The sequence below is a fragment of the Labrus mixtus genome, chromosome 11, assembly GCF_963584025.1.
Source record: "Labrus mixtus chromosome 11, fLabMix1.1, whole genome shotgun sequence".
Taxonomy (NCBI): domain Eukaryota; kingdom Metazoa; phylum Chordata; class Actinopteri; order Labriformes; family Labridae; genus Labrus; species Labrus mixtus.
Genome location: NC_083622.1, coordinates 7,191,387 through 7,203,646, shown reverse-complemented (window position 1 = coordinate 7,203,646; position 12,260 = coordinate 7,191,387). Strand labels below are relative to the sequence as shown.

General features: G+C 42.5%; 1 protein-coding gene across 1 annotated transcript in view; it reads right to left on the bottom strand.

Moving 5' to 3' along the window:
• Nucleotides 1–7,200: 7,200 nt before the first annotated feature.
• The window catches only part of ctss2.1 (cathepsin S, ortholog2, tandem duplicate 1), a 15,874-nt gene continuing 10,814 nt past the window's right edge, over nt 7,201–12,260 (bottom strand). Inside the window, exons 5-8 of the mRNA XM_061049788.1 lie at nt 11,688–11,912; nt 9,232–9,397; nt 9,023–9,125; nt 7,201–7,501 (exon numbers count right to left, since the gene is read on the bottom strand). Of these exons, the coding sequence (XP_060905771.1) occupies nt 7,402–7,501; nt 9,023–9,125; nt 9,232–9,397; nt 11,688–11,912 (594 nt within the window). The 3' untranslated portion in view covers nt 7,201–7,401. The remainder of the gene's footprint in view (nt 7,502–9,022; nt 9,126–9,231; nt 9,398–11,687; nt 11,913–12,260) is intronic.

Below are 12,260 nucleotides of genomic sequence, written 5' to 3'. Positions count from 1 at the left end.
GTGTGCTTAAAAGGGGCAGATTGCAGGTAGTATTTCTGCCCAATCCCTGTTGTTATTGGAGCCTGATTCAATAATAATAGTATATAATATTAATATATAATATATATAATAATAATGGATTCCACACATGGCACATCTTTCATGCTCAGTTTGTGTTGAATGATTTCCTGTTGTGGAAGAGTCATGTTTGATTTAGTTAAAGGAAGTGCTTAAGTTCTAATGTCTCAAGAGCATAATACTGCTAATATTTGGTTTGTCATTGTCATAAACTTGTTTTCTAGTGTCTTGTAATCCCATTCGAGCTGGCCGGCTGGGCCCCCTTTTGGTGCAGGAAACGTAGAAAAAATAAACTAATTCTACCACAGCTACTACGACTTCTGCTACTTCTCAAATGTAAAGAAGGTATCTGCTTTTCTAATCTCAAACACTTTCTGCTTCCTCCTTCACTAGAAACAGTATCATGCCTGACTCTTTTTTTCCCCCCCACACTTCTTAGAAGGGGTGTGTCATATTATCAGTAATCAAGTGTGTACCATCACTAATCTGAATCACTTGAGACAGTTCGGCTGCAGAGAAACATCAGAACATTGGTGCTGGGACTTCAGGTGAGAGCTGGTTACTTTAAAATGTCAGTGTTGTGATCTTATTACAAATACAATTGAAAAGAAAAGCAAGTGCAAACAGTCCTGAGAATAAATACAAACCTGATGATATATTAATGATACTGTTTTTGTGGGGGTGGTTACTCTGCTATTTGTTAAAATGACAAGCATGTGTTTGCTTAAAAAAAAAAAAAAAAAGACATGTCACACTGCCTGTATCCAAAATAAAAGGGATCATTCAAAAAGTAGAAATTATTTTGTAAAAAAGTGTTTGACTAAACTATTTAACATTCATCAGCTTTTAGACTTACAGAAAAAAAAAACATAAAGTGAATGACTCCCTGTTTCATTTTTTCATTAGTGCTGGTCATTGCTTCATTTATGTCACCGTGCAACACATTCCCTGTCTTGATCTCTTTAACTCTAGGTTTCAATCTGAAGAATGGCAGATGACTACAAATACTTTAAAGATGTGTATGACCCAACTGTCCCATTAATAAAGCATGTGGTAACATGCATCATCATTAGTATCGGCCTTCCTCTGACGCTCATGGCCATCTGTGCTCTTTGCTTTCTGGTATGTACATTACATTACTTATTCATTCACTGTCTGTGCCATGTGTTTGTGGAACAGTCTCAGAATCAGATCAGCAATCAATTTCCAAGAGGTAGACAGTTCTTACTGTGTTAAAGCAGTGTGCATATATTGATGTCACATGAGGAGGATGATGAGAGCTGAAAGTCCTGGAGGTGCAGGGACGTGCGGTGAGGTTCGTGGCTGGTGAGGCACTGACTTTTTCAGAGTCAGAGTTACAAATATATGAACCCATTTATAGAGTAGCTTAAACTCACCATTCAATTGGCAGCTTGCACATTGACTACTGGTTGTGTTTCATATCTCATATCAGCATTGTGTACACACATATAGAGTAAGGTGCATAATTGGCCAAGGAATTCCACAATTCATACTCATTCAATAAAAATAAAAGTAGGCATATACTGCGGTGTATTCATGGTCTTACCTTTACTTGTAAACGAAGTCCATTCGCCTATCCTTCTGGATTAAAATATCCGTGACTTTGTTGTAAAAGTCCTCATTATCTTCTTTTAGTTTTAAAAGTCTTCCATTATTTATCACTTCACGTTTTGATTGAAAGTCCAGTTTTGAGAAATCTTTGAGCTCAGATATAAAATCTTCCTTTTCCATTTTTGCAATCAGAGCCAAATTTTCAAATAAAAATTCTGCATCGAAGAGGAGCCACATCAAACCAAGCATAAACTCTTGGCCTTATGAGCCTGACGCAACCTGACGCACGCCCCCTTCAGGTGAGGCAGAGGTACTGCTGCCTCACCTCATGCTTTTTCTGTGCGGTTTTATGTCAGATTAGACTAAATATGTTATAAACACACGTGAAGTACATTACTTATTCTATGGAAAGTGAGGACAAAAAAAAAGTGTCTACAAACATTACATTGGTGCCTCACCTGTCATGTCTCTGGCGGAGCCGGTTTTGATCATGAAAATGATTGAATCGTACAGAAATAACATTTTAACCATTATATGTTTTTTTACTTTTGATGATGACAGGTGAGGCTCTGTCCAGGAGGTGTTCACTGAGCCAGGTTTCAGTTAAACACAGGTCAGATTTGAACCCGTGCTGCCCGCCTGGAGGGCCCCAGCCTCTGTACATTGGACGCACACACTAACCAATTCACTACATGTGCCCCCAGATTTGGAACTTTTTTCAAAATATCATGTTATCACCAGAAAACAAATTTTAAAAAAAGTATAGCTGCAGATACAACAGAGTGTCATTTGTGTTACGTCTTTGGTAGCACTATGAGAGATGGATGGAAAATGCATTCATGTATTTTACTGCAACAGTTGGGCAGAAAAAGGTTTTAGTTTTTGGAGAAGGATGAGTTCAGAACATGTTTGCAACTGATTGTCGTCTTCATATGTTTTTCTGCAGGTACGAAGGGATCATGTGGCTCCAACCTACGTCATCAACCTTCTCATTTCCGACCTCATTCAGCTCTGCTGCATACTCATTCTGGAGATAAATCATTATCATACTTCTGTCGTAGCTTTGATCTACCAGTGTGGCGTACTGAGCAATATTTGCTTCATGGTGTGTGTCTCACTGGAAAGGTAACTATACGTCCTACACCTGTTTCTGACTTTAATGTTTCTGAATTATTCTGCACCTCCTCAAAGACAACGTGTCCATCTTTTATTGCAGATATTTGGACATCGCCCACCCACTGTGGTACCGCTTCAAACGAATCAAGATCTCTGTGGTGGTCAGTGGCGTGGTCTGGCTCTTACCTCTTGCCATTTCCCTCAATTTGCCTATCCAGCATTTATTATATGTGCAATTTTTTACATGTGAATGGTTCATATGTGCATTTTAGTGTGGAAAGAAACATCTTCTTAATTATCCCCATCATTGCCTTCCTACTGTTCATATTCTTCCTGGTTGGGACCCTCAGAGCCCTCTCTGCTTCCGTCTCCGTCCCCTTTGAAGAAAAATGTCGAAATGTTGCAATTCTGGTCTTGGTGCTGCTCATTTACACTTATTTGCTGTTACTGCCACTCATGATTGTGTTGTTGAACAACGGACATGACAGTAATCTGCATGACTTATCTGTCATGTTTGTTAAGCTGAGTCCTCTTGCAGACTTAATTCTGTATGTTTTCTTTAGGAAAGAGTCCATTTGCAAACTTTTTACCGCTGTGAACTGGTGCAGAGTTGCCGACGCTGACACCAACATATAGACAGTATGAATGTGGACAGCATTTTGACAGTGAGCTCCATGGAGGAAGAGAGAATGAGGAGACAACAGACCAAAATGTTCTCTCAGTTTAGTTTATTTCTTACAAAACTTTATTTGTTTAGCTATGTTGTTCTTCTTGACAGTTTTAATACACTTTCTACTCTTCTTAACTTTCTGATCTTCTGCTCAATAAGAGCTTTACTTGTGCAGTTGTCATGTCAGCTTTTAGCATGTGAGAGAAGGTCCTTTTTATTGTAAATGAAATATTATATCAGTCTCGCTCATTACATTTTATTAATACTATAACATTCAATAAAAAAAATCTGTTTCAAGACAAAAACCGGAAGTTGTTGACTTATTAAAATCTAACAGACATTACATTTTGTGAGGCTCACTGAGTGTTTACCTTTTATAAACTTTGACTACGCCTAGTTAAGATCCAACAAGAACGCTAAATGTCAAGAACATTTCTCATCATGTCAGACTCTCGGGAAGTTGTGCGTGTCATTAATTCACATGTTTGTTTTGTTGAAGAACACACTACATGTTCCTATAACTCATATATATTTTTGTTAACTTGCACTCACTTTGAATCATCTCTTGTTCACAGCCTGAAGCTGCTTCTTTGGTGCACTCACTGCACAGATAAAGCTATGATGAATTCAAATCAGCAGGCGTGAATTCAAACATGTACCTAAACATTTAAATAAGGGAATTTGCATGGACACCATGTTGTTGTTAAATGTAAGCAAACAAAGGACCATAGGTGATAGGTTTTAGGTCAGGGAATGTGGCTATGATGTAATCTGTTTTTTTAGCTCTCAATCCTAATTTGTAATTATTAATTACCAGAAAATCAGATATTGCGTAGAGATCAGTATTCATTCTTTCAACCTCCTTTATTTATACTCGAAAGATCATTGAGGGGCAACCCTCATTTACAATGACATCGAGTCATTACAGAATCATTTAAAGAGGACATATTACCCCCCTTCTCCACCTTTTCAAACAGTCCCCTGTGGTCTAAATGAAACATCTGTGCTGTGCTTTGGTCAAAATATAACATGAATCAAAATTCAAGATTTTTATTTGTCACATGCTCATACAGATGTGCAGTGAAAAATGCACAAAGTGAATCAAGCACCAGAGGAGGTTTGTGACCCTGCATAAACCAGCTCTCTCAGAACGCTCCGTGTTGGTGTGTGTGTCTCTTTAAAGAGCCCATATTATGCCCTTTTTGGGGTTTGTATATTTAATCTATGTACCTACTTTTGTACGTTCACAATAGCTAAAGTCCGAAAAAAGTGTCTGTTTTCATGTACTGCTCCTCCTTGCTCCCTCTACGCTCTGAGTCCGTCAGCTACGCTCTGCTGAGCCCCCACTGTTAGACCCCACGTGGGCCAAGTCTGCTCTGATTGGTCTGCCGATCCGCTCTGTCGTTATTGGTCAGAAATTTCAACATGAGCTGCAGGGCTTGCCACAACGAGCCAAAGGGCTTAGATCAGTGATCTCACACTGACAATGACGCCGCACTGACAAATTTTTATCGGGGGGGGCTAGAACCGAGCGTTACATGTGGCTAATGCTACAGCTAACAGGCGGAGGTAGGAGGAGGTAGGAGAAGCCGCGTTTCCGCGGACTTTGAATTTTTGCACATAGATGTGCCTAAACATGCACAGGACACTTGGAAAACACACTAAAGGGCAATAAAAACCAGAAAAAGCTGAATATTAAATGCAATGACCCCCCCTGAGTTTTCCCCGTAGACATCACTCCTCTGTAGCGAGAATAAAAATGGCAGACCTGTGTTAGAGTTTTGCTCTAGGCTGGGTGTGGAGTCCATGGGTGGAGATATCAGGGGAGGGGAGGGGAGGGGATTTTTTCACCAGAATCCCACTGTGACATCACAAGGAGAGCACATTTGAAACGGAGCATTTTTCTCTGACTTATGCAGACCACAAACAAAGGACTGGATGGGTTTATTTCACATTCTGTGGGTCAGTAGACTCTCAGGTTACCCAGATATATGTTCAGAAACACTGTACAAGTGGATTTTTCAGAATATGTCCCCTTTAAAGTTCCTGTGAATCAGCTGGTGGAGAGCTTTGCTTGTTTTCTTTACAAACAAGAAGCTATGGAGGGACTTTTGGATATTGATTGGTGTTAAAAAAGGACAATTTTCCCAAAGCGGGCATATTGCCATGACATCACGCCTGTTACTATTATGTTCAGGTTTAAGCATCGGTGTACTAGTTAGTGTTGTAGGTCAAGTCCACACTAACTGAGACCAAGACAAACACGAGACCAGAGTGCTTTGAGACCGAGTCAAGACCAAGACCATTAATATCACTGAATCATCATCATGTTGTGTGCTGGGCGTGTGTCACTCTCTTAGACCGTAAATATGAATATGGTTCCTTCGATTCAAATGCCAACAACGTTTCATTTATTTTTATGGTTTAATTCAAACTGCAGCAGAGTTTTCAGGGTGTAACACAAAGTTGCAGTTATTTATTTGTAAAGTAGCCACGAGAGCAACATTTTAAACTTCAATACGATATGCACTCGTGCAATCAAATCGAAACCCTGCCCAAGTATTTGTGCCATTAAGACAGTGTGCAGGAGTTTGCTTGCAGTTTTTACAGGATTCATTCCTGCCTTACACACGTCTTCTTAAAGAGACAGTGTTTTAAAAGCTTTGGTACTTTTTCACTCTATTGATCATTATAGTCAAAGAGGTAGTGTCCTTTTTAGGCCTTGAATGGGAAACATTGATGACCTAATTTAAAAGCTTTTAGGTCGCACTCACACTAGCCCCAGTTGTCTGAAGGTCGCTTGCACCCCCCCTCCCCCCTTCCTGTTTCCCCGCTGACCTGCGCTCACACTGCTCCTGGACTAACCGGGCCTGAGCACGGTTAGCTCTTGCGCATAACATCGTAATACAACACATGCATGGCTTTATGTGATCATGAAGCGGGCTATGGATAAAAAACAAAACAATTTTACATTTCTCTATAATGAAGGCTGTCCACATTGTGTACTTGTGCATGAACTGTCGCGTACCGAAGCACACCTCTTCCAAGCGTGCCAGGGCCAAAGAACTGAGCCCAGATCACTCAGATTCACAACCCTAGTTTAGACATGTTAATAAGCGTGCTTCAGGAGGCCCAGAAAAGCTAACTTCCTCATGTTCCTCTCTTATGATTGGGCGTTAAACGGCTCCATTTTCAAGTCGTATTGCTTAGCTTACCAACTAGCTGCTAGCCTTAGCTTCATATTTAATCAGACAAATATGACATGTATGCTAAATGAGAGCAAATCAGATTTTATTTTTCCCACAATGGTCGAATCGTTTCCCTCTGGGGTTCAAAAACATCATCTATGTAACTGTCGATGGTGGACTATAAACTCGAAGGTCTAAGAGGTCAAAAGTAGAACACAAAAACCGACTGAAAGCTTTCTTTCCCCCCTCACTCGAGACAATGCCTGCTGCCCGCAGGCTGCTACTAAAGGATATGCTATTGCATCAGCATGTGCACAAGACATGAGAGATGAAGCGGCGACACAAGTATTGATTTTTGGAGTTCCTTCTGTTATAACATGTAAAAGCTAAATTGACCAACAAGCCAATTTCCCAACGAGTCAAAGGAATCCTTTGGGGGGCGATTTTCATGGCAGATTTAACAGACGCACAAACCTGAAAGTGGTGGTGTAAAATCAGAGCCTGGCGTCCCGACCGCCTCCAGGAAACTGATCCGATATTTACTGACAGGCCGACACTGAGCTGATCAGTAAACTGATATATCGATCAGAGCCTCAGTAAGGAGTGGATCTGTCTCTTTATTTCAGATTCAAACACTTAAACTCACAAGGCGCACACTCTCACAAATCAAGATGTTAAAGAGTATTTGTAGTAACAGGAACATGACAAGGAATTAAAACAACAACAGAACAGTTCATAAAATCATTTTTGTAATCAAACTATAAAAAGCTGTACATGTTCAGCTCGTGATATCTTCAGCTACATGATGGGGTAGCAGCCGTACAGCGCGATGCCACACTGGTTCTTCTTGTTGCGCGCCATCCGGATGTAGCCCTTGTCTCCGAAACGCTCGCCCCAACTGCAAACGAATAGAGGAGAAAAAAAAAAAGGTTCAAAGGTTTCTTTATTGTCCCCACAGGGAAGTTGGTTTGCAGCTGGAGACATGCTAAACTTAAACAGCTCTAATAAACAATCCACAAACATTTACTACATTAAACATTAAAGACCCTGTATTCATAGCTTTCAGTCACGAGACCAGCGAGGGCAAAAAGTGCTCAGGAAAGTAGCGGCCCTGTTGAAAACACTGTTGAACTGCAGCACCTGACACCCGGAGTAAAACTGAGATATTAAAATACATCCTTGGAGGGGGGCGGGGGGGGGGGGGGGATTGGGGCTCTTGCGACCCTCATAAAGCTCACGGGACACGACTCATACCGCTAGAAAAACAAAAGTCCTTGCTGGTGTTACGGTTCAAAGAGTGACCATGTTATCTGGTGACTTTCAGCCGAATGCGTCTTGTTGGTTGTCGGACGTTATGAGTCCTAACGAAAGCCTCTCTGTTTAGCTTTCATGAAAACATATCTCAAGTATTTTTGACATTATGATGATATAAAAACTGAACAAAGAGGCGTTCGTTAGGATATATTCAGGCTCGTTTGTCTGAAAGTCGTCAGTTGACATGGTCACCATTTTAACCGTAACACCAGAACGTCACTTCAGTGATGTTTGCTCATATTTAGAGGAGAATCCCTCTCCTTATTTTTGATAGGACCGGGTCAATAATGCTGCTGTTTGAGAAGTGAAGGGCAAGAAATTCTTCATCATTCAAGCATCCTTGAGTGCTAATTAGCTAACATTAGCTAGTCAATGTAAGCTAACAATATTATCAGGTCCTTTAAAGGTCACATATTGTGCAAAATTCAGTCTGCCATGGTTCAATCATAGATCCTCTCCGTCTTTAGCCTGCTCCACTTTTCAGAAAATGTGTGCTCAAACAGGCCATTTGGAGATTTTCCCTTCATGACATCACAAAGGGCAGTAGCCCCTCCCCCAGGTGGGTGACACTCCCACAGCTAGGTGTTTGTTCTGCCCTCTGAGTCTGCCTTCTGACCATAAACAATAGGACATGGAGCGAGAAAGACCGAGACACCCGAGCCCTTCCAGAGGGCTCGGGTTAAAGGTACAGACACAGAAACAGCCTGTTCTGAGCAGGGCTGAAATAGAGGGGTTTATAGACATGATCAAATACAGGATCAGAGTGGATTTAGAAACTTCACACACATGTTTTGAAGCTCTGAGACTTATTTAACCTGGTTGAAGAGGAGGAGGATATGTGACCTTTAAGGAGAAATTATTAAGAAACACATCGGATTAATTATTAAAGCTGAAACTGTCCTGCTGAGATCAGCAGAAGACAATCTGAAAGTTTGGAGGTTTGTTTTCATGGAATAAGTTTAGAGAAATGAAACTCCTTCTTCTCTTTTTTTTACCCGGATGATTTCCCGACTCCGAGTTTGATGTCACATCTACCACAACACTGAAGTCAGCAAAATCACAAACCCTGTTTCACTTCCTGTGCGCCCCGGTACAAAGGTCTCACCTGTTCTTCACCAGCCAATAGTCCTGTCCGCTCAGAGTGCCGTAGCCCACGGTCAACACCCCGTGGTTCACTCTCTGGGTGCAGCTCTGATCATCGTAGACTCCTGCCAGGACGCAGATCAGACGAGAAAAAACACATCTGAATATATTCAGTCTTTTAATTACTGTATTGACTCTAATGGAGTCAAGAGAAGAGCGTGTGTGACCTACCACTCCTGTAGAAAGTAAATCTGGGCCGTGTGGCGTCGATCGCCACTGAAATGGGTCCGACGGTGGCGAGCGCCTCCTTCAGAGCGCCCTCGTCCCCCTCAGGCAGGAAGCTGTACCGGGAGCAGTTGGCGGCGCGGTACCGGGGGTTGTAGTGGCACTCTTGTGACTAAAAGAAGAAAAACAAGCTCAGTTTAAATCACGATTTAAAAACACGACCTGTGTGAAGCCCGCCTGCTTGGATTCAAAAAGGGGAAGCTGCGTCACTTTGAAACATCTTCAGAGCGGTTTGATTTCTTCATCTTAGAGGAGTCTCTAAAAAGCTGAGACTCAAAGTGACTCACTGAGCTTAATAAGACAATAACTCACATCACAGAGAGACTTTTTGCTCTTATTTTTGAGTAAATTAAAAACACAACACCTCCGCAAGGCTACTAAAGACCGTCAAGACCCTCCTCCTCCTACTCACAAACACCAACAACAGCGATCCAAATCAAGCCTGCAGGACAAACACGTTGTCCGCTCCGATTAATTTATTGTTGCTCCAAAGAGACATTAACAGACGAGTCAGAAGAGTGTTTCCGTCTGCAGCCTGAGGGCTCCGACTAAACTTCCCGAACACCCACATCCTCGTCTCCGCACAGAAAGGGATTTTTACTAAAGTTCTATACGTTCCCGCTTAAAAAAAAAACAGAATCACTATTTCTTGTAAACTGGAGTGACAGCGCTCAACAATCCGTCACCCTTCACCTCCTTTTCTGAAGCTCTCATACGAGAAATAACAAGCGGTTCATTTTGTGCAGCAGAAGAACGACGGACTGAATTCAAACATTTCCACCACAACGCCGAACAAACTGTGGAGCAACATGACCTCCTCTCATGCAGACATCGTCAACGAGCACAGTTCATCTCTGCATCCACAAAACCAAGCTGAGACTCAAAACAGTCTGAACCAGATCCAGAAACCCAGCTGTCTTCTCTGAGCCCGAGCTCCTTTCAGAAGGACCGAGGTGAAGTGGAAATCTGTCAGAATCAGTCGGACGTTATGAGTCCTAACGAAAGCCTCTCTGTTTAGCTGTCATGAAAACATATCGAATAAGTATTTTTGACATTATGATGATATAAAAACTGAACAAAGAGGCGTTCGTTAGGATACATTCAGGCGAGTTTGTCTGAAAGTCGTCAGCTGACATGGTCACCATTTTAACCGTAACACCAGAACGTCACTTCAGTGATGTTTGCTCATATTTAGAGGAGAATCCCTCTCCTTAGTTTTGATATGAACGGGTCAATAATGCTGCTGTTTGAGAAGTGAAGGGCAAGAAATTCTTCATCATTCAAGCATCCTTGAGTGCTAATTAGCTAACATTAGCTAGTTAACGTAAGCTAACGATATTATCAGGTCCTTTAAAGGTCTTTAAACAGACTGTCTTTTTGGACCGTCTGGCTTCTTATCAGCGCTCAGTTCAGAAAGCATCTGTTCACGTTTGGAGGTGTGTTTGTGCACATGGCATCGGTAACCTGCTCATTAGTGAAGGAAACGTTCATCCTGAACCTTTTTTTTAATGACTTTATTTGAGAGAGAGGACAGTGAATAGAGTCGGAAATCAGGCCGAGAGAGGGATCGGGGAATGACATCGGTTTGATTGCAACCCGGGCCAATCGCTTGGAGGACTACAGCCTCCATACTTGGGGCGTGCAGACTAAGCACTACGCTAACGGCGCCCCGAACACTGATGGAAAGATGTCATAGTGAGGCTGCTCGCACCAGAGCTGGTTGGGGTTCGGTGCCTCGCTCAATGGCACCTCAGCTGAACTCTGGATGTGACCTGGCACCACCAGTGACCTAAAAACTACAAATCCCACTGTTGCATCCACCAAAGTGATCTGTGGATGGAAAGTATAGCAGCAACTTGAGTTACGAGAACATCAAATCATCAAATCGACTGAAGAGCTTGAGTTACGAGAACATCAAATCATCAAATCGACTGAAGAGACAGTCTGTACAGCAGTCTGAGTTTCCGCTGGTCAGAAAACAGAAAAGCAACATTTTCTTTTGGCACCTGGCACCTCTCCAGCAACCAGACCAACTTCCATATTTTGGTCCGCAGCTGGACTGGATCTGACGACCAAAAGTTCCCAACCTGAGGTCCCTACAGCCTGAGCTACTGCCGCCCCCAACTGAACCACATTTTAAAAACCACACTCTGAACGTATCACAGCAGCAGCGGTAAAAAGACGCCTGATGATAAACTGACCATCCTGCAGTCCTGACTCGTCACCTGTTGAAAATATTTGGAGCATTATGAAGCTAAATTAAGACGAAGGAGACCCTGATCTGTTGAACAGCTGACATCCTAAGACAACTTTCCACTTTCAAACTTTACAGAAGCGGGGTCTCTCCTCGGTTTATAAAAACACTTACAGAGTGATTTAAAAAAAAAAAGAGGAACACTCACCTGTCCCGTGTACGGGTACGCAGCATCCGAGTCGATGCCCTTGTTGTCGATGACGTACTGGAAGGCGTGGTGCATGAAGCCCCCGTTGCAGCCGTGGTTGCCGTACTTGCTGGAGCAGTCCACCAGGTTTTGGGGACTCAGGTCCACCAGCTTCCCTGTGGTCTTTGCTAACTGGCCCTCCAAGGCTCCGGCGGCGCTGAAGGCCCAGCAGGAGCCACAAGAACCCTGGATTCAGACGGTTTGTGTTAGCGTTTTGTTGGACACAGACTAAAGATATACATGATGTTCTAAAAACTCCTCCAGATGCTCACTTCATCATCCAGCTGAGCCCGAGAGGTGAAAGTCTGTCGTCTCATTTTTCATACTTTGTCTAACTTGTGATATCTGACTTCATTCAAACGGATCTTTCAGCTCGGTGCACGCTGGAGAAATGTAAAGATTTACTGATTTTGTAAACATGGGATCCACACACGTAAAGACAGATTCCCTCTGACTAGTCTGGCCTCAGTTAGACCCCCTTTTTCCAGCAAAGCGGACCAGGGTCTGATCTGGGCTGGTTCAACCTGCTAGCCA